The sequence below is a fragment of the Macrosteles quadrilineatus genome, unplaced genomic scaffold, assembly GCF_028750875.1.
Source record: "Macrosteles quadrilineatus isolate MER2022 unplaced genomic scaffold, UCM_ALF_1.0 Scaffold_1__1_contigs__length_201487025, whole genome shotgun sequence".
NCBI classification, from domain to species: Eukaryota; Metazoa; Arthropoda; class Insecta; order Hemiptera; family Cicadellidae; genus Macrosteles; species Macrosteles quadrilineatus.
Genome location: NW_026542594.1, coordinates 79,786,132 through 79,810,149, shown reverse-complemented (window position 1 = coordinate 79,810,149; position 24,018 = coordinate 79,786,132). Strand labels below are relative to the sequence as shown.

General features: G+C 38.8%; 1 protein-coding gene across 2 annotated transcripts in view; it reads left to right on the top strand.

The window, feature by feature from the left end:
• Positions 1–24,018, top strand: part of LOC128983657 (histone-lysine N-methyltransferase NSD2) — a 179,039-nt gene that overhangs the window by 143,127 nt on the left and 11,894 nt on the right. For both annotated transcript variants that reach the window (XM_054403032.1, XM_054403033.1), the window contains exons 20-21: positions 9,522–9,696; positions 18,600–18,757. In XM_054403032.1, coding sequence (XP_054259007.1) covers positions 9,522–9,696; positions 18,600–18,757 — 333 coding nt within the window. The remainder of the gene's footprint in view (positions 1–9,521; positions 9,697–18,599; positions 18,758–24,018) is intronic.

Genomic DNA, 24,018 nt, shown 5'->3' with positions numbered 1-24,018 from the left:
ACATGTTTTATAGTGTCGAAAATAAACTTGCTACATGTTTCGGTGGTTATTAAATTCCACCATCGTCAGGCACACAAAAGGATCCACTTCTTGAGGTGTCGTCAGAGTTGTTACATACATTTAACACGAACACAAAACACGAAACGATTAAATACACGGTAACAGATAGGCCTATCAACTTATGCACGTACATTGCCGCGGGCAGGACTGGAAGCAGACTGAACCAGGTTATTAAGGACCGACGTGGACTCTGGATTGTCGTCTGCGTTATCAACAGCTGATGTAGGACTACTGTAGTGACGGAGTAGAGTGTTGAAAATATAATGGGATTCATAATTGAGTTTTTCATTCAAAATTTGTGTGCTGTCCCTGGTTTTTAGGTCCTTATATATTTCAAACTCCTCCAAGGTATTTAATAAGTTTCCTTTCCCACAGTAATGTAGAATGTCGAGACCGTCATTTATATCCAACATATCATGGTTATTGTCAATAATGTGCTGAGCGAATTTGGATTTCTGCAATTTAAGTGTAGGGGCTGGTCGATGCTCTTTGTATCTTATTTTGAAAGCTCTCCCACTTTGTCCTACATAAGTGCTCGGGCAATCAGCACATTTTATGCGGTACACACCTGTCTTTTCGTATTTATCAACATGTGGGCGCTTGCCTTTAGATATGTTCTGCAGCCGATTTGTAGTTTTAAACGCTAGTTTAACACCATGTTTATTGAGATCTTTCTTCAAATAGTTGTTTATTTGGTGGTTGTATTCAACGCAGCAATACACTACTTTGTTATTATCATTATTTGCTGGCATGCGGCATGTATTTTCCTTTTTCTTTGCAACGATTTTGTCTACGATCTCAGATTTGTATCCATTAGCCACGGCAATGTGTTTTATTATATTAAGCTCTTTATTGTAGTTTTCTGGACTTAGTGGGACATTTAGTAGTCTGTAGACCATTGAGTTATAGGCTGCCAGTTTTTGAGAATATGGATGGTAAGATGTGCTATGGATGGTTTGGTCGGATGTCGTGGGTTTACGGTATATGCTATACTCCAATGTATTGTTGCGTTTTTCAAGAGTGAGGTCCAGAAAATTTATTTTGTTGTCTACTTCCTTTTCCACAGTAAATTTTAGGTTCGGCGACACAGAGTTTAAATATTGGTGTAGTAAATCAAGTTGACGGTTGTTGCCGTTAAATATTATAATAGTGTCGTCTACATATCTAAAGTATTTCACTATTCTATTTACATGTTTGTTTTTATCAGAAAAAATGAATTCATTTTCTATGTTATTTAAATAGATTTCTGACAGGATTCCCGAGAGAGGGGAGCCCATGGCAAGACCTTCATTTTGCTTGTAGAATTTTCCATTGAACGAAAAATAATTTTGGCCTAATATTTCCTTTAGGAGACATATTATTTCTTCTATGGCTTCAGGTAGGAGGCTTGAATTTTCTTGTAAGTTTTTAAAAACTAATTCGACAGTTTTGTCTATTGGAACGTTGGTATATAGGTTTGTAAAGTCAAACGATGCTAAAATATGGTGTTGCTGAATGTTGAGACTTTTAGTTTTTTCAATGAAATTATATGAATTTTTTAAGCTATAGTCATTTTTTAGGACAGTTTGTGTCCTAAGAATTTTCTCTAGGCGTTTAGCAAGTTTATAAGTTGGGGCAGTGGTGTAATTGACAAGAGGCCTGATAGGAACATTATCTTTGTGGATCTTAGGTAGTCCACTGAGTTTTGGAGCAGCAGGATTTATAGCTCTTAATTGTGAAATGTCATTATCAGTAAACAACACTTTACTCTGGTTCATTAGCTTCTTGATACGCCTCTGATAAGCAGCTGTAGGATCCTTAGATAGCGAGGAAATATTGTTGTTAGTAATGAACTCTTCTACTTTATTATTATATTGAGCCTCATTCATTACTATCGTTGTGTTTCCTTTATCAGCCTTACACAGGATTGCATTATTGGCTTTAAGTTTATTGTTTAGGCTTTTTAGAGCAACAATATCTTTCTTTTGAGACAAACTTAGTTTTGGTGTACATTGGTTATTTTTATTTAATTTTTCAGACATATTAAACCTAACGACATTCCTATCCTCCTCTTTGGCAATCATTTTTATAGCGCACTCAGCGTTTAATAAGACGTTAAAAAATGCATTTCTATTACGGTTAGGTAAGTTGTGTTTAAGACCCTTATCAAGCAACTGCATTTCATCGTTAGTGAACGATATCGTTGTTTTATTTATTGTTCTTGGGTAGAATTCAAAATCAAAGAGGATGGCATCTTCTTTAGTTTTTTGGTTGTTGATGAGATGAGTTAACTTTTTCTTTTGGTTGGATTTTTTATGTCTAATGAGTTCAGCCACTCATTAATAAAGTTGATTTGTCAATATCTAGAATCATTAGACATAAAAAATCCAACCAAAAGAAAAAGTTAACTCATCTCATCAACAACCAAAAAACTAAAGAAGATGCCATCCTCTTTGATTTTGAATTCTACCCAAGAACAATAAATAAAACAACGATATCGTTCACTAACGATGAAATGCAGTTGCTTGATAAGGGTCTTAAACACAACTTACCTAACCGTAGTAGAAATGCATTTTTTAACGTCTTATTAAACGCTGAGTGCGCTATAAAAATGATTGCCAAAGAGGAGGATAGGAATGTCGTTAGGTTTAATATGTCTGAAAAATTAAATAAAAATAACCAATGTACACCAAAACTAAGTTTGTCTCAAAAGAAAGATATTGTTGCTCTAAAAAGCCTAAACAATAAACTTAAAGCCAATAATGCAATCCTGTGTAAGGCTGATAAAGGAAACACAACGATAGTAATGTATGAGGCTCAATATAATAATAAAGTAGAAGAGTTCATTACTAACAACAATATTTCCTCGCTATCTAAGGATCCTACAGCTGCTTATCAGAGGCGTATCAAGAAGCTAATGAACCAGAGTAAAGTGTTGTTTACTGATAATGACATTTCACAATTAAGAGCTATAAATCCTGCTGCTCCAAAACTCAGTGGACTACCTAAGATCCACAAAGATAATGTTCCTATCAGGCCTCTTGTCAATTACACCACTGTCCCAACTTATAAACTTGCTAAACGCCTAGAGAAAATTCTTAGGACACAAACTGTCCTAAAAAATGACTATAGCTTAAAAAATTCATATAATTTCATTGAAAAAACTAAAAGTCTCAACATTCAACAACACCATATTTTAGCATCGTTTGACATTACAAACCTATATACCAACGTTCCAATAGACAAAACTGTCGAATTAGTTTTTAAAAACTTACAAGAAAATTCAAGCCTCCTACCTGAAGCCATAGAAGAAATAATATGTCTCCTAAAGGAAATATTAGGCCAAAATTATTTTTCGTTCAATGGAAAATTCTACAAGCAAAATGAAGGTCTTGCCATGGGCTCCCCTCTCTCGGGAATCCTGTCAGAAATCTATTTAAATAACATAGAAAATGAATTCATTTTTTCTGATAAAAACAAACATGTAAATAGAATAGTGAAATACTTTAGATATGTAGACGACACTATTATAATATTTAACGGCAACAACCGTCAACTTGATTTACTACACCAATATTTAAACTCTGTGTCGCCGAACCTAAAACTTACTGTGGAAAAGGAAGTAGACAACAAAATAAATTTTCTGGACCTCACTCTTGAAAAACGCAACAATACATTGGAGTATAGCATATACCGTAAACCCACGACATCCGACCAAACCATCCATAGCACATCTTACCATCCATATTCTCAAAAACTGGCAGCCTATAACTCAATGGTCTACAGACTACTAAATGTCCCACTAAGTCCAGAAAACTACAATAAAGAGCTTAATATAATAAAACACATTGCCGTGGCTAATGGATACAAATCTGAGATCGTAGACAAAATCGTTGCAAAGAAAAAGGAAAATACATGCCGCATGCCAGGAAATAATGATAATAACAAAGTAGTGTATTGCTGCGTTGAATACAACCACCAAATAAACAACTATTTGAAGAAAGATCTCAATAAACATGGTGTTAAACTAGCGTTTAAAACTACAAATCGGCTGTAGAACATATCTAAAGGCAAGCGCCCACATGTTGATAAATACGAAAAGACAGGTGTGTACCGCATAAAATGTGCTGATTGCCCGAGCACTTATGTAGGACAAAGTGGGAGAGCTTTCAAAATAAGATACAAAGAGCATCGACCAGCCCCTACACTTAAATTGCAGAAATCCAAATTCGCTCAGCACATTATTGACAATAACCATGATATGTTGGATATAAATGACGGTCTCGACATTCTACATTACTGTGGGAAAGGAAACTTATTAAATACCTTGGAGGAGTTTGAAATATATAAGGACCTAAAAACCAGGGACAGCACACAAATTTTGAATGAAAAACTCAATTATGAATCCCATTATATTTTCAACACTCTACTCCGTCACTACAGTAGTCCTACATCAGCTGTTGATAACGCAGACGACAATCCAGAGTCCACGTCGGTCCTTAATAACCTGGTTCAGTCTGCTTCCAGTCCTGCCCGCGGCAATGTACGTGCATAAGTTGATAGGCCTATCTGTTACCGTATATTTAATCGTTTCGTGTTTTGTGTTCGTGTTAAATGTATGTAACAACTCTGACGACACCTCAAGAAGTGGATCCTTTTGTGTGCCTGACGATGGTGGAATTTAATAACCACCGAAACATGTAGCAAGTTTATTTTCGACACTATAAAACATGTCAAGGATTGTCTGACAAGGTACGTTTTTAACCATTATTAGTCATCAGATTTCATGTTATGTTCTGATAAGACTAAAATGTCAGGTTTAATCTCATCTAGAACTATCTCTAACCCCTCTACTCTTGATACAAAATTCTGAATGTTTTGGTGAAAAATTGTAATTTTTTATTTTTTACCATGACCGAATTATGTTTATTGTTCTCACCTAAATGAACATCTCTACGCCTTAAGTTCCCTGAGAAGCCCCCCCCCCCCCAAACCTAAGTTTAAAGCCAAAGCAGGTGTTCTTCTCTGCTCCTTAAGACTACTTGTACACTGGCTTTCTATAAAATTTACAATTTGATTACTTTGCTTATCCCCCCCCCTCACTCACAACCCCGTTACTCTGCTTTTCACCCCCCTCACTCACAACCCCGTTACTCTGCTTTTCACCCCCCTCACTCACACCAATTTCTTTTCCACTTCCATGAACACCAATGCAAGTATATTGTATACTTAAGCTGCAAGTCTTAAATTGATTATAGTTTAAGTGGAACCAAACAGATACGCGGGAACCTGGAAAAACGTCGAAAAACCAGGAAAAACCTGGAAAAAACGTGGAATTTAACTTTAATAAAATAGTATACACCCTGTTACAAGAGTAACATATTTCACCTCACTTTAAACACAGCAAACTCATGGTGGAAGGAAAAAACATAGGTGTGCTATTCTCACATATTCTGACGTCACTCGGATTGCAAACAAAAGATCACCTGATTGTAACTGTCAAATTAACATGTATTTGTTTTGGTTTGATTGTTATTGTTTTTATAATAATAAAAGCAAAAACAACCAAATCAAAACAAATGCATATACTAATTTGACAGTTACAATCAGGTGATCTTTTGTTTGCAATCCGAGTGACGTCAGAATATGTGGGAATAGCACACCTATGTTTTTTCCTTCCACCATGCAGCAAACTGATTAACAAATAAACATCATGTGATGATCTTGACATATGATTTTTCTTTTTTCTTAAAATTTATGGTAAAATAATCTTGGGTCATGAAATTTTGTCATATATAGTTATATGACATATATATATATAGGCTATATATTGTTATATATATAGCCTATATTTAATAAATTATGGTTTTTAGCGAATTTCCCATATAGGGAATTTAAGCTATTACCGTAGTACTCATGGTAAGACCTGGACGCAGGACCGATTTTTTTTTTTTTTTTAGGTCCCTAGAGACCAAAAACACCATCCGTTCAAATTCATATATATATTTTAATATTTATAATGTTGTTATAATGTTTTTTAATTATTATTATATATATATATATATAATATATATATGTGTCCGTTAGCGCGATAACTCGAGCCAAAATGATCCGATTTTGATGAAATTTGGTACAAACATGTAAACCTACACTTATTCAAACGAGTTTGCGATCCAGCATAATCGGACAATGGGAACAGGGGTTTATGGGGGGTTTTATGGGGTAAAAATGTGTTTTTCCCATTTTTGACCCTAAAAACAATTTCCGTAGTGCTCATGGTAAGACCTGGACCCGGGACCGATTTTTTTTTTCGTTTTGAGGTCCCTAGAGGCCAAAAACACGATCCGTTCAAATTCATATATACAGGGTTAATCTTGTAAGCTGTCCTAAACAGATTACAGATAAATGGCTTGACATACAGGGATGAAACAAAATTTTTCCCCACTAATTCATACCCAAGGAACAACGTAAAAATATAGTTTTATCATTTTTTAAATACAGGGTGTTCAAGAAACTGGGGGTCATGGGTTCGAATCTCAGAGTTTTTAAATGTAAACATATATGTCATATGCATCATTTTAAAGCTCTAGACTAGATAAACAATTTAGTGAAAACAGAACTCATTTATCTTTGTCCGTTTCAAAATGGGTACCATTTACACAATATTACATATGTTGCCATTTAAAAATTTTCATTTACAAGGCTACCAACTTTAAAAAAATTAAAATCATAGAAAAAATATTTAGTTTTTAAAATGTTGACTTGTCGTATATCATATTAAAGCTGAACCTACGAGGATTAAGAATTTTCAAACAGAACGAAAATAAGTTTAGTGGTTTTCAAGATACAGGGTATTCTGTAAGTATCAATATTTTCTATAGAAATGGCCGTTTTCTATATAAAATTTTCTATATATATGTGTCCGTTAGCGCGATAACTCGAGCAAAAATGATCCGATTTTAATGAAATTTGGTACAAACGTGTAAACCTACGTTTATTCGAACGAGTTCGCGAACCAGCATGATCGGACCATGGGAACGGGGGTTTATGGGGGCTTTTATGTTGTAAAAATGGGTTTTTCAAATTTTTGACCTAAAAAACATAAAATTTTTCAATTTCTTTCCAAACTATTTTGTAGAGCTTAAAAAAACAAATAATTTAGTATATTGAAGCGTTCTAATGCGCCTAATGGTTACGGAGAAAATTCCAAAAAATTGTTAACTTAAAATGCCCATGTTATTCTTATGGAGAATAAGTAAACTGTTGTAGTTTGCTTGTTTATTAACATATTTTGCCCAAATTTGGAAAATGTTTTTATTTCTTACTTACTATTAACATTTTACCTAAAAAAAAACACTTTTACCCTCCCTGTTGCAGCAAACCTAAGTATGTGTTAAACTGATTCTATTTAAATAGGGAATAAATGTAATATTTTTATGGACACATTGTAGTGTAAATCCAATCAGGCAAATGGAAATTCGCTTAGTCTGCAGGTTTGCTGCGGCGGGGGTATTTATTTTATCCTCCTCTTGACGTTTGTGTTAAATACTCTTTAATTTAATTTTTTTTCATATATAGGATTTTGTTTCTTAACTTGCATCGTATTGATTATATTTGTTGGATCATTCTTGTAGCTGCAGTATATATGATATTCTTCTTTTGTTTCTAATTTATTTCCTTTTGATCCATAGTCCAAAATTGTCATATCTGTCTCTATATTAGAGAATTTATGATTCTCATTAAGCATGTGCTCTGCGACATTACTTTTCATACTAGTTACATTGATTTACATTCTTAATGAGAATATATATATGACAAAATTTCATGACCAAAGATTATTTTACCATAAATTTTAAGAAAAAAGAAAAATTATGTGTCAAGATCATCACATGATGTTTATTTGTTAATCAATTTGTTGTGTTTAAAGTGAGGTTAAATAAGTTACTCTTGTAAATGGCCTAAAGGTCGAAACATGTAGAGTTTTAAAAATAAAAAAAAATTTCAGGGTACTGAGTTATTATGCTTTCTTTAATATTTATAATGGTAGCCCTTTATCCAAATAATTGTATATATATATATATATATATATACGAAGGTTGTTTTTTAAGTAAGGGCCGGTTGCGTGTATAGTCCCGTAGTTCGCGCGGATGCCGCAACGAGCTACCACGCCACTTGCCGGCATCCTTCCCGTTCACACTGATGCCAGTTGCAGCTCTGTAGATGACGTCTACGCATCGCTGTGCTACTTTATAATGTTTACGATTATTGAATCGCCCGCCGCGTGTGAGATACGGTCAGTGATACGTTTTTTGACCGCTAGAAGCCTATCAGCTGCAGAAATTCATCGTCAGTTAACAGAAGTTTACGGCTTGAATGCAATGAGTGAAGGTAAAGTGCGACAATGGGTTAGAGAGTTTAAAAATGGAGCAAAAATGATCCGATTTTGATGAAATTTTGTACAATAGTGTAAACCTACGTTTATTCGAACGAGTTCGCGAACCAGCATAGTCGGACCATGGGAACGGGGGTTTTATGGGGTAAAGATGGAGTTTTCCCATTTTTGACCCTAAAATCAAAAAATGTTGCAATTTCTGTTTAAACCATTTTGTAGAGCTCAAAAAAAAAAAATTCAGTATATTGAAGAGCTGTCGTATGCCTAACGGTCACGGAGAAAATTAAAAAATTGTGTAATATAAAATTTCCATGTTAATTCTTATTGAGAAAATGAAAACAGTTGTAGTTGTCCATAAACTTGTTTATGGATGTATATTGATAAAATTTGGCAAATTTATTTATTTCACCCTATATATAGTATTGGCGTATGGTGTCAAAAAACACTTTTTACCTTCCCCGTAGCAGCAAACCTAAGCACTCGTTAAATCTAATGTTATTTAAAATGGGAATAAATTTTATGTCTTATTGATGGAAATATTTGAGTAAAATGTAATCAGACAAGTTGAAATTCGCATAGTCTGCAGGTTTGCTGCGGCGGGGGTATTTTGATATTTAATAGCTATTTTCCCATAAAAACCCATACAAAAACGGAAAAATCGGATTTTCTCAAAATTGGCCTGAACCATTTTGATAAAAATTTAGTATGTTTATAGTCCTTTGAATTCGAAAAAAAATGGTATAAATCCCATTTCTGTAAAAATTGTGGTTTAAAAGTTATTGTAACTTATGTTATTTATTTTCCCAAAAAAACAAAATAGCTTAAATTCTCTATATTTGGGAAATTTGCTAAAAACCGTATTTTAGGAAAAAAGCCGGTTTTGATTCAAATTAATGTGCTATGATCCTTATAATTACCTATTTAAAAAATAATGCAACCTCCCATTGCTGAAACAATTACGGTTCAAAAGTTATTGCAACTTTTGACATTTTCCTTATCATGTTATGAACAGATCGGTCTTAAACATCTATTTTATTGGTATAAAACTACTATTATAATATGTACTAAATATCCAATATTACTTTAACAGCAAGAAAAAGAAGAAAATAAAGATAAAAAACCAGTGAAAAAGAAGAAAGCGGCCAAAGTCCGTGATGGGAAGTGTTTCATGTGTAAGAAAGAAGGAGATCTGTTGCGATGTGATGGCAAACACTGCACAAAAGGCTACCACCTCAGCTGCCTAAACAAGAAACAGGCACCCCAAGGTAAAATGTCAAATGTATATGTACACAAAAGGTTGGGCTGAAAAAAAAACAATAATTTTTTTTAGTTGTAATAGCTTGGAAAAGTTGCTAAAATTGTAAGACCAAAACAGGGTAAAGATATTTCAAATATCGGTCGTTGTCTTCCAGTTGCGCATGTGCTCTAAAGTTTGAAAAAAATGAAAAACTCATTTTTTTTTTTTTTTTTTTTTTTTTTTTTTTAAATATGTAATAGTTGAAAATGCCTTAGTTGCGATTAGTTGAGTGGGTTGCGATAGTAGCTCTTAAAATTCAGGAATTTGTCTTGAATTCTCCTGGAAAACTCCCTGAATTTTTCAGACCAGGTTTAGTAGACACCATGTAAAATGTCCCGCAACTCCCTTGATGATTTGTGTTCGGGGTTCTTTAGACCCTTCTCTTTCACTAATAAGTCTGCGTAAAGCTCGCAAACACACCGCAGTCGTGGGCATTAGTTTGTTGTGGGCACGTCTTCAGTGTATTAAGTGTTACCCATTGACATGCGTTAAACCTTTTCTTCCGTCTTGACATTCTATCCTAATGAACTCTTTTATTTGGGTCAATCGAGTTTTGTGTTTGCCACCCATCGAGTCCATCGCTACAATATCCTTATTCTTTGGTCGGCCCAATATTAATTATCCCAATGGCCACTTGCTGTTGTAAGGTGTATGGGGAACAGTAAGAAATCCTGAATAAGAGGATTTTCTTTAACCCAAGATCTGATTCCCGAGTAACCCTCGTTATTTAAGTCCCATCGCTGAAAGAAATGTGTGGGAAAGGCCATTACTCGTTTGGAGCCTAGCTCACGTGTGCTTCGGCTTTGGAGCAGTCCTAGGAAATGATTGATGACATTGTCATTCAGATCTCCATCTAAGTTGAGAGTAACCCAATCCGCTTCGGTCTGTCGCTCCATCGTATCCTGACCGTCTGAAAAATAACAAAATATGGTGAAACTTGTATAAAGTAATTTTGTACCATACCGATTTTAACTAGTCACTAAAACTTTACTGACCAGTAGCGTGCAAGCGACAGGATTAAGGAGAAGTGTTTATATAAGGTAGGGTTTGAGGTCTTTGTGGCGTGTGCACGGGAAGTCCTGACTAGGTCAGACGTTATCTCAAAAATTTTGGCCCCTGTTTGCCGCACAATAGTGAAGGGACCTTCGAACTTTGGGGTAAGCTTTCCTGCAAATCCTTTTGTTGCGTCAGATAAGTCGTGTCTGTTGACCTACTTTTAGGTTCAGGGGTCGTCTCCGCGTATTGTAGTAGCGACCTAGCTTAGCGTAAGCTACGGCTAGGTTTTTCCGTACCAGTTCATGGATTGCTCGGAAATGTTCGTTGCGTTTATCGATAAGATTTAAGGTAGCTTCTTTGTCGTCCTCTACCAAATCTACTTGTTGTAGAGATTCTGGCATCTTCAGTTCTCGTCCAAAATATAGAAAGTCAGGGCTGTAGCCAGTAGAATTATGTATAGATGAATTAATTGCAAAATGAAAATCCTCCAAGGAATTTGTCCTAATGTTTATGGTTGTCCGTTATGAATTGCCGTATCATTGTTTTTATCACCCTATTGCACCTCTCCATAGTATTAGATTGTGGAGAATAAGGGGCTGTGAATCTTTGCTGAATTTGCCAATCGTTTGCTAGTTAGCCGAATATTTGAGACGTGAACTGTGTACCATTATCCGTAAGGATAACTGCAGGGGCACCATATCATAGCCTTATAACTTCTTTAAACTTTTCCTTGATCTCTTTGGCAGTAGCATTACATAAAGGGACGATCTCAACCCATTTAGTAAATAAGTCTTGAATAACCAGGGCAGAGCTTTAACCTGTAACAATTCTACAATTTAACCCTTTGTAGACCGAGGAAAAGGTCCAATCAAGCCAGCAACCACCGTGAACCATGGGCCTTCTAGTTTTCTAAAATACATTAACCCCATTGGAGGTTTTTGTTCAGGTTTGTGTCTTTGACAAACAGTACACTTTCGGACATATTCTGTCACGTCTTTCTTCCAGCCAGGCCAATAAAAGTGTTGTCTCACTCTAGCAATTGTTTTTCTGGTTCCTAAGTGTCCAGCAGTAGGTCTATTGTGAGTCTCTTCCAAAACTAATCGTCTGTCTGCCTCTGGAACGCAGAGTTTCCACAATGTAGTTGGATCTTGTATACCTCTCGTTGGCCTGAATTTTCTGTACAATTTATCCTCCTTCACAACATAATTGTCTAGCTGGGATTTCTTGGCTCTCTTTAACAGTGATTTGTACCAGTTGAGAGCCCTTCGAACATTTGTATTTGTATGATTTCCATTCTGGCCTGGATTTGGTGTTCCAGAACTCTCAACCCCTAATTCATTTAGAGAGTTTTGTTCAACGTTCTGCCAGTTTGGAAAACGAGATAGTGTGTCTGCTACAGTATTATTTATACCCTTACGGTAGCAGATGTCGAAGCTGTATTAATGGATTTCTAGGATCTATCTTCCCAGTCGCCCAGAAGGTTCTTTTATAGATATTTTATAGGTCCCATTTTAGCGCTTGATGGTCAGTTTCTTCTTTTAAGTGGTATCCCTCGAGATATGGCTGGAAAGTTTTAATGCCCCAAACCAATGCCAAACATTCTTTTTCAGTTGTACTATACTTTTAGCGATTTCCCATATAGGGAATAAGCTATTACCGTAGTACTCATGGTAAGACCTGGACCTGGGACCGATTTAAATTTTCGTTTTGAGGTCCCTAGAGGCCAAAAACACCATCCGTTCAGATTCATATATATATATATATATATATATATATATATATATATATATATATATATATATATTTATATTATACATTTATATATATGTATATTTATATATATATTATATATATATATACATAAAAGTCCGTTAGCGTGATAACTCGAGCAAAAATGAACCGATTTTGATGAAATTTGGTACAAACGTGTAAACCTACGTTTATTCGAACAAGTTCGCAAACCTGCATAATCGGACGATGGGAACGGGGGTTTATGTTTAATTTATGTCGACCTTAGTCACTAACAAGACTACAAGATTGCGCCACTCATCCTTCACTTATATTTGGGTTTAAATACGCACATAGTAGCGTCCCCATCTTAAATAATTGATAATTATTTGATTGATTGATTGATGAAGGTCGTTCCATTCGAATCTTGCCGATTTCTTTAGTAAAGAGGTCATGGGACTACTAATATTGGCAAAATCTTTTATGAACCAAGATACCAAGACAAAAGACCCAAAAACCTGCGCAGAGACCTTTGATTTTCGGGTACGGGAAATTCGAGCATCGTTCGCACTTTTTCAGGTTCCGTATGAACTCCATTTCTATTGACTATATGTCCCAGGTATTTGAGTTCTGTCTTGCAAAAATGACATTTCTCTGGATTTAGTTTAAGACCCGCTTCCCTCAGTCGTCGGAATACTTCTTTTAGTAGCAAGTGTTCGTCAAAAGTCTTCCCAAGAACTATAAATCCTACTACCCCCCCTTCCGAGAAAATGACCCTGCAGTTTCAAAAACATTGACTTACTCTTGAAAAACATTGACCTGTGTTGCTAATTAGGGCACTAGTGGCTCATTGACTTGAAAACTTGAATTGTTGTGTTGTATTTTATTAGTTATTATAGTTTGTTCCCTTAATTTAAATGCTCATGAGGATGAATCATTTTACGCCTAGATAAAGTATTTTCTCACTTTTGTTCCCAGATTTGTTACAAAGACTATTTCCTTTTATTTCCGTGTGATAATTACTGTTTTTTAGTTTTATAGTAAATTTATAGTAAATCAGTTCACACTACATGTTTCTTCAATGAGTTCTCCATTTGTCATTTGCTTAGCCTATTACTATTTTAAGCCCTTTAAAAAATAATTCTTATGTAAAGCTGTGGGCCTACTAATGCCAATAATAGATAAATTATGAAGGCTATTTATGTTGATGTAACTAAATAATGCTATTGCAAGTGTGAGGATTTTATACTTAGGAGGTTAGGAGGCAGGGAATGAATTAATTATATTATTCATATTGCATGGTAGAAACATAGTTAATTTTTATTTTCTTCTTGCTTGCAGTCTTGAAGTCAGTCATCAGGCCCTAAAATTGTGATATGTTAATTGATTTGTTTATGTTCTGGGCGCGTAATGCAGCTAAAGTACAAGTACAGGGTCACGCGAAGGGCCGTTGTTTCGTTTGGGTTCGATGCCGGGGTGTCACTTACTTTAGTGTCTACCTCACTCCCAACGAGGCCATCCGTGACTTTCGTGAAAAGATAGACTGCCTGGAAGAGAGCGTGCGCAATACCACAGGACACGTCGTGGGTAGTGGGGAATGACCCTCACAAATTCCCGGGGCAAGTAGCCTACATTCTGGACTTTGCTGCCAGAGCCGGACTCATTGTCATCAACAAGGGCAACACGCCAACTTTCCGGCGTCCTGGGATGCGGGGAACGATCCCAGACATTACCCTTGCATCTGAGTCTCTTTTGCCAAGGATCAGAGCCTGGAGAGTCCTGGAGGATTACACGGCCAGTGACCACCAGTACATAATTGTCACAATTGTACAAACTAAATGTCCTGGATGGTCAACAAAGACAAGTAGCCACGTTTCGTCAAGTGCCCGTTCGATGGAATTAAAAAAAATTGGACGTTGCAAAACTCAATGAAGCTATCTTACGAGGAACGCCGGTGGTTCCTCCTGCAACTAGCGTGGCTCACGCAGAGGCGGTAGTTACATCCATGATGGCACTGATCGTCTCGGCTTGCGATGAGTCTATGCCTCGCAGGAGATCCCGGTGCAATAAGCGACTTGTGTACTGGTGGACTGCCGAGATTGCGGAATTGCGTCGGTCAGCATTGAGAGCCAGAAGACTCACTACCAGGGCCAGAGAACCTGTAGACAGACGTTGTAAGTCGGTTGCTTACAGAGTGGATAGGAGGTCTCTTCGTCGAGCCATCAACCGGAGTAAACGTCATTGCTGGGAGACATTAAGGGACGATGTCGATTCTAATCCGTGGGGCCTGGGTAACAAACTTGTAACCAAGAAACTTGGCACCTGCTCTCCACCTTCCGTCATGGATGGGGAGGATAGTAGAGTCCCTTTTCCCGGCTCACACGTCGCGCCCACTGCGGGATTTCGGAAAGGTTGGATGATGTACCACTTTTCAGTCTTGGAGGGATGGAGGCGGCCGTCCTATCCCTTAAGAACAATAAGGCTCCTGGACCCAATGGGGTGCCCGGCGAAGTCCTTAAGAAGGTTTTGACTGCTAACCCTTTGATCCTTTTGCGCATGTACAACACCTGCATAGTCGAAGGAGTTTTTCTCCTCGTGCTGGAAAACAGCTAGGCTTGTGCTTGTTGGGAAGGGAAAGGGAGACCCAGACCTGCCATCTTCTGACAGACCTCTGTGTATGTTCGATACGGCTGGCAAAGTCCTCGAGAAGTTGATCTGTTCCCGACTGAATTCAGTCGTGGTCGCTGCTGGGGACCTGCCCCCTCGCCAGTATAGATTCAGGATGGGGCGATCTACGGTTGACGCTGTTGAGGAGGTGAAGAAAGCCGTGATGAGAGCTGAGGATTTTAACCACTACTCCCGTAGGGTTGTGCTGCTCGTAACACTCAATGTGCGAAACGCATTTTCATTCCGCGAGGTGGTGCGATATGCTGGATGCTCTGGAGAACACCTTCCATGTCCCGGCATACCTCATGCGTATCATAGAGGATTATCTCCGGTTCCGCCCCCTCATGTATGACACTACAGAAGGCCGACAGACGATGAGTGTCACTTCCGGTCCTGCCCAAGGTTTTATACTCGGCCCAGACCTTTGGAATGTCGCGTATGACAGCCTCCTGAGGTCTGAAATGCCTGAGGAAACTGTTTTGGTTGGGTACGCAGACGACGTTGCAGTTTTGATAGCTGCACGTAGCGTTGAGCTGGCTCAGCTAAAGTTGAACCGAGTTATGCGTACCTTAAACGCATGGATGGCAGACCACGGTCTCTCGCTTGGTTTGAGCAAAACTGAGATCGTGATATTAACAAAAAAACGGATTGACACCATCGTGCCGTTGTGGGTAGGGGCTGTCGAAGTCCAGACCGTTCGTTCTGCCAAGTACCTTGTGGTTATGGTGGCAAGCTTAGCTGGTGGGATCAGATTTTCCGTACGGCGGAGAAGGCCGCTAGGGTGGTTTCCTCTCTTAGCCGGTTGATGGCCAAGGCTGTTAATTTCGTCTGTCCAGTCCGTACTCTTGTACGGTTCGGAGGTGTGGGCAGATGCTCTCAATAAGGAGGTATATAGGATGCGCCTCGCCCGAGTGCAGCGTCAGGCAGCACTAAGAGTTGCGTCCGCCTACCGAACAGTGTCTGAACCCGCCGTCCTGGTGGTTGCTGGAGTCATCCCCGTCAAACTTTTGGTGGCGGAGAGAAAGGCAATTTATCAGCGCCGTGAGGAGGACCAGGCACGAACAGAGGAACGCACCCGCACCTACCAGCTGTGGCAGGAGAGCTGGGAACAGGAGACTCGGGGACGCTGGACCAGGCGACTGATACAGCAAGTCCAACCTTGGGTTAATCGGCGGTGCGGAGAGGTGGACTTCTACCTCACCCAATTTCTGACGGGTCACGGCTTTTTCCGGTCGTACCTGTTCAGGATGGGCAAAGCCGTGTCACCCGATTTAATATACTGCCCAGGCATTCCCGATGACGTGGAACATACCTTTTTCCACTGCCAGCGTTGGGAAAGGCCCCACCTTGAGGCTCAACAGTTAGTGGGACTGCTGTCAGTGGACACGGTCATACCGATGATGACGGAGGGTGAGGACAATTGGACCTGTGTGTCACATTACATCCAGGGTATTCTCCGCGCCAAGAAGCTCAACCTTGACCGGGATGCGGTGTAGGTCATAGTAAGTAAATGTAAAGTATCTAAATGCCAAAAACGGTGAGAGCCCTGAGGGTTTAGGTCACATGTTGGCCTGACTTGAAGTAATGTGACAAACAATTCCAGGTCTGTGTCCAACAGAGTAGAGGGGGTTTTTTAGTGAGTAGTCTATGTAGATTCAGGAGTCTCACACTACAGGCTGGCTACCTGTGTGCGTAAAAGCATTTTCCCTCCTCTCCCTAAAAAAAAACTGTATAGGCCTATAATAAATATTTTATAAATATTTTATTTTTATATATATTGTAAAATATATAATAAATATAGGCCTACATATATATATATATATATATTTCATATTGTAATGTATTGTAAAATGTTTTTTTGCTTGTTTATGGATAAATTTTGATCAAACTTGGCAAATTTTGTTTTTTTATAGGCCTACTATAAGCTATAATTATTTTACAAAAACCACACTTTATTAGTTTTCCTTGTAGCAGCAAATCTAAGTACTCGTTAAACCTAATGTTATTTAAATAAATAGATTTAATTGAAAATCAATTCAGACTCGTAGAAATTTGCTTAGTCGGGAGATTTGCTGCAGCAGGGGTATTTGTTATGTTACTATTTTAATGTGTACAAGCAGATTTTCAGTATTCTATTTTTTTTTTTTTTTTTTTTTAACAGAGGGCCACGTTTACAAGTTATCATGGGATTGCATTGCAGCTAGAACAGCTTATTGTGCACCCTCGTTCACAGGTCCTCATTCTCCGTCAAATCCCAGGTCATTGGTGAACCGTGAGAGCCTTTTGACTATGGTAACCTGTTCTTCCCTTTGATCTCCAATCAATAGGCCAAGGGATCTTATACGCAGACCTTGTAGGGCTGGGCACATAAATATACCTTCACAGCTTTCACAAGGTCTCTGGCTGGGGCAAGCCGGAACGAGATTTCCCTGAAAGGACTCAGCTCCTGAACTTTAAAGTATCCGCTATCCTCCGTCTTTGCAACTCGCCCCTGGAAAGTCGTTTTTCGTTCCTTTCCGGTTTCTGCGAGCTTGTCGTCATCGTCAGATTTCAGTAGACCTTCCTCCTCCATTTGGGTCAGATTGTCTACATTGTTCTCACGAATACCGGGTATCTAAGTCCACCTCCCCAGTGACCCGATTAGAGAGGTAAGGGTTGCGTACGACTGGGTTACCCCTGGTTCCCAGAAGGCTCTGTTAAGACACTGAATATTAGGCCCCCAGTGCCACAACACTCTTGGCACGGATCGCATTACACCTTAGTCTAGGGCCCCCCTCACTTGGTTCTGTAGGTGGACCAACACCCAGTGGCAGAAGGTAGCTGTTCTATTTTGATATCAATGATTATTTTTCAAATAAGTCTAGTACAAAATTATGTTTTTCTAGATTTTTTTCAATGTTTTCAGACGATGCGCGACTGGAAGATCTTAACAAAAAATACTATTATTTTTATACATAACCTCTTAAGTGTCTTGCAGATGGCGTTTTCAACTATTAAATATTAAAAATCAACAATTTTTGGAAAAAGTCAATCTGAAATTACGCTCAGGTAACAAACCTAATTACATTACCTTTCTGAAATTAAGATGGTATGATAGAATAATTTCTAAATCCTGCTATGCTAGTGCATTGTATGCTGGTGGCGCTGCCTACGAATTGACAGGCAAAACTCTCTCAGAGTACTTATCACTTTTTACCATGCGGTTAGCATTCTGGGTTATAGTAATATGTTTTCTGTGATCTTGCTGAAGGAAATTTTGACATTGATAAAGACCGACCCAATCAATTGACTTGTTATTCTCTGAATCATAGTGACAGTAGATGAATGTCACAACAGCAATGACAAAATAGTACTATTTCCACATTCTCAATTTTCTAATGGTCTAAATTAACCACATCATTTATAAATAATTATTGTTCCTGTTGAATTTGAATGCAACTTCTATGACTGGGTAGAAGATGATTTTGTATTTTGTTACAGGCTACTGGCTTTGTCCGTGGCACCAATGCAACGTTTGCAACAAAGGCAGAGTGCGCCGATGCTCTTTGTGTGTCAACTCCTACTGCCAGGAGCACGCTGAAGGAAACATCATTGAGGACCCTGACTCCAAGCATCTTCTTTGCACTCAACACAATAAGGTTCAAAGTTACTTAATCAGAATTCATCACATTTTGTAATTTGTTAGCAAATTTCCCATAATAGGTAAAAATATATATATGAGTCTGTTACTATGATAACTTGAGCAAAAATGATCCCATTTTTATGAATTTGTTACAATTGTGTAAACCTACGTTTATTCAAAGGAGTTCGCAAACCAGCATGATCGTGATCGTTAATATGAGAACGGGGTAGAAATTGGTTTTTCCCATTTTTGACCACCAAAACATTGAATTTATTAATTTCTTTCCAACCCGTTTTGAAGACCTTAAAAAAATTAGTACAGTACACTTTCGATTAAACGGTTGGGACCGATACTACCTTAGTTGCCGAGAATCTCGGATAACATGTAGGTGTCTTAGACTTTGAGGTTTATTTGGGGCTTATGGTACCACGTTAGGAAGTCAAATACTTGTAAAGTATATGTTTGAACAACAATCCATAATGAATACAAAATTCATTTTACCAAATAACACTTTATTGCTCCCTGTACTCATGTGCTCAGACCTTTTGTATCTCTACGGTTATTGAGAAAAATTGAGATTAATTTTGACAAAACATGAATTTTGTTTGATTTCTGGAAGTTAAATTCTTATCTCAAACAAATCTTACATAGCAGTGGCCCTGCTACGTGAAAATTCCCTTTACAGCAGGGTTTAGATTTAAAATTAAGTTATAAAATGTTAGAAATTAGAGGTGTGCGGATATCCGAAAAATCGGGTCGGATTCGGTTCGGATATCCGTATCCAAACCGAGCCCAAATTCGATATCCGACACTATCCGTTATATATCCGACTTTTTCGGATAGACAATATATTTTGACGTTTTGGACAGAAAACCTCCATAACCACCATTAGTTTCCCAGGACAAAATTACAGCAATACGTTTCCAACGACCTAACAGCAAACGGCAAAGACTCCATCATACAAAAATAACGTATGATGCAATACTGATAACTAGTTTAGTCGTTATCGGCTGTTTTGCTTTACGATTAGATTCGTCTGGAACGAACAGACATAAAGCAGAAAAGAACTACCATGGTCAAATGAAAGTCAACTCGTGCTTGTCTTGCTCCTGATACTAGGGGCGCTGTGTAATAGTTTTTTTACAGTACTGTTTCAAAGTAGAAAAATCTAGCCTACTACTGTGATGTTACGTAAACAATAGATTAAATGTTTCCCGAAAAAAAGTCAGAATAGAAACAATAGAAAGGCAACACAATAGAAGGGTGGGAGGGGTTGGGCAATAACCTCGAAAGGAGCGCGGGTAGTGAGTCAAGTAGGACCGGAGGGGGAAGGGGTGGGTAAGACCTTGAAGCTATATATAGACTTGCACTACTTCCCTAAACCGAAAGGACTGGCCGGCGAGTGGTATTCCAATCACAGGACAAGATACGTTGTTTTTTGGGTATTCATTGCCCGGTTTGACTTTGGATTGTCTTACTGTGTACTTTGAATAATAAAAAATAATTAAAGTTAGAACTAACCACGATTATTTAGCATTTATTGTGTACATATTCAGGGTGTTTAGTAGTCGGGAAAATCGGGAAAGTCGGGAATAAGTATTGAATTTCAAAATGGTCTTGAAAGTCGGGATTTAGTCTTAAATTTGATTTCAAAGTCGGGAATTTTCATGATTTTGCTGCGATCGTCGTCTTGCGTTTACGTAACCGCAAAAGCCAATGATGATGTCTACACGGCCTCGGGAAATGTTCACGATTTTGCCGCGATAGTGGACGACGACGATGACGTTTCCGAAACCACGAAAGACGACTGTGACAGCGGGAGACTACGATGACGTATCCGTGACCGCGGTAGACGACGATGACGTTTCCGTGACCGCGGGAGACGACGATGACGTATCCGTGACCGCGGTAGACGACGATGATGTTTCCGTGACCGCGGGAGACGACGATGATATCTGCTCGGCCGCGGGAAATGTTCATGATTATGTCACGATCGCGGACGACGACGATGACGTTTCCGTGACCGCGGGAGATGACGATGACGTGTCCGTGACCGCGGGAGATGACGATGACGTTTCCGTGACCGCGGGAGATGACGATGATGTCTACAGGGCCGCGGGAAATGTTCATGATTTTGCCGTGATCGCGGACGATGACGATAACATTTCCGTGACCGCGGGAGATGACGGTGATGTCTGAACAGCCGCGGGAAATGTTCATGATTTTGCCAAGATCGCGGATGAGGCCGCGGGAAATGTTCATGATTTTGTCACGATCGCGGACTACGACGATGACGTTTCCGTGACCGCAGGAGATAACGATGACGTTTCCGTGACCGCGGGAGACGACGATGATGTCTACAAGGCCGCGGGAAATGTTCATGATTTTGCCGCGATCGCGGACGACGACGATCACGTTTTTGTGACCGCGGGAGATGACGATGATGTTTCCGTGACCGCGGGAGATAAGGATGACGTTTCGTGACCGCGGGAGACGACGATGACGATTCCGTGACCGCGGGAAATGTTCATGAGTTTGTCGCGATCGCGGACGATGACGATAACATTTCCGTGACCGCGGGAGATGACGGTGATGTCTGAACAGCCGCGGGAAATGTTCATGATTTTGCCAAGATCGCGGGTGAGGCCGCGGGAAATGTTCATGATTTTGTCACGATCGCGGACGACGACGATGACGTTTCCGTGACCGCAGGAGATAACGATGACGTTTCCGTGACCGCGGGAGACGACGATGATGTCTACAAGGCCGCGGGAAATGTTCATGATTTTGCCGCGATCGCGGACGACGACAATCACGTTTCCGTGACCGCGGGAGATGACGATGATGTTTCCGTGACCGCGGGAGACGACGATGATATCTGCTCGGCCGCGGGAAATGTCCATGATTTTGTCGCGATCGCGGGAGATGACGATGACGTTTCCGTGACCGCGGGAGATAAGGATGACGTTTCCGTGACCGCGGGAGACGACGATGACGATTCCGTGACCGCGGGAAATGTTCATGAGTTTGTCGCGATCGCGGACGACGACGATGACGTTTCCGTGACCGCAGGAGATAACGATGACGTTTCCGTGACCGCGGGAGATGACGATGACGTTTCCGTGACCGCGGGAGACGACGGTGACGTTTCCGTGACCGCGGGAGACGACGATGATGTCTACAAGGCCGCGGGAAATGTTCATGATTTTGCCGTGATCGCGGACGACGACGATCACTTTTCTGTAACCGCTGCAGTCAATGATGATGTCTAAACGTACGGTACGTGGAAGATTTCATAAAAAAAAAAATTTGCTAGTTTGAATTTTTTATTGCTGCATAATTTCTTTACTTGAAAACACCACATTATCATAATACTACTTTATGACAAAGACAGGGGTTGGTGTAGTATTATTCAGAAAATTTATTGTTAAGCTATAACAATTGGTATCGGTATCAAGAATCGAGAATCGATACATTTTGGTATCAACACGCACTAATTGTTGAAAAAACTAGTCTTGAAAAATCTGGAATTAGTCTTGAAAAGTATGGAATTAGTCTTGAATTTTATAATGGAAATAAACTAGACACCCTGATATTAAATGATTAAACGATATTGACCATGGATATATACAAACTTTTGTCGTGATTTTAATTTCAACATCAAAATACAATATTGCACAATCGTGATATTTTAGGTCATTGACCTTTATTATGCATCCGGTATTGCTGTTTCAGAAGAGAAGCACGTTGATAAATTATAAATTGATATTCCCGTAGTTAAAAAGAATTATTTTATAAACCTATAAAACAAAATCATAAAATCTTACATAAAGATAACAAAAAATAATGGAAATTGTAAAAAGGGAATAAAGATAACAACGTCATTATTCTTTCTCTTTGTTCTTCTATTTCTTGGGTTTCCCTTATCAGGCATTCAACGTATCAGCTTTTATGACATAGCGCCCAGCAGGGGGTAAAACACTGAGTGCAGCCGAGCGGCACTAATGAGGGTCGGACCTTCTTGGGGGTGAACAATAGACGGCTTATCAGACCCTCCCCTGTGGTCTGGAGAAAGCTTGTAAACAAACTATTGCACAAGCGCGTGACTTGACATTGCAGGGCTGCTTCAATTATAATTTTGTCAAATGAACTGTGATGTTTCAAAATCAAAAACAATAATTTGGGACCATACTGCTTAACAAAAATGGACTGCAATTATTGTTGAACATACAATCCATTTTTAACAAACTAAGATTATACGATTCAAATACAATTAAAGATTATCTTGGTATTTTACTTGGCGTAATGAAGTTATGTCTAGGCTAGTGTAATTCTGTAATGAAGTTATGTCTAGGCTAGTGTAATTCTCGGTTCATCAAGGTTCTACTGAATTATGTTTGGCAGTGAATATGTGTAGAATGCAATTTATAAATTCAGGGATACACACCTTTTACACAGTTATAAAGTCTAATTGCCCAACATCAAATCGTGAGCTAGAGCCAATTTAGTGCATTAGTGATTCTACACTTGGCAAACCCACAAAATGCCACTTAAGCCCAATAATCCGTTCCAAAAACGTAAGGAAATACAATGTGAAAATAAACTTGAGATCGAACTCCTTGGCTTGTGAGAACCAGGAAACAAGATAAATCATAACCTCAAGTAAACAAGCCCAAACGTTTGACACCAGTCCTGCTGAGCTAAGGTGTTTGTGAAGATTTCGGCTGCTAGTGTACTTAATTCAAGCAACCAACTTTAGAAAATAAATGTTGTGAATTGTGATTTTCAAGAGAGAGAAAACTGTGGACTTGGCTAATTTGAAATTCTATAGTTCAAAATCGTCATTTAAGTTTATTTACACAGCTTTACATTGTTTTGTAGGTTAAAAATACATATGCAGCTTATTATTAACCGCGCCGAACTATCTGAATCCGAAAATATCCGAATCCGAACCTCCCAATATCCGATCCGATCCGAACCGAGCCTCAACTATCCGATCCGAATCCGATCCGAAATGAAATTTCACTATCCGCACACCTCTATTAGAAATACACTTAGTTATTGTAAAAAAAAACCATTATACTGGTAGTAATAACGTACCATGACAGTAGTTACATCGTAGTGACAAGATAGAGAGTGGGCTTTAAACATTAACTAGTGGCTTGTATGGACATAAATCCCTAAAAAGCTCAAATGTAATACAAATTATTGTAATATATAAACGAGCTGGTGGCCCGTCCTACGTACGGGAATCGAGTTGTCAACTAAAACGGAATA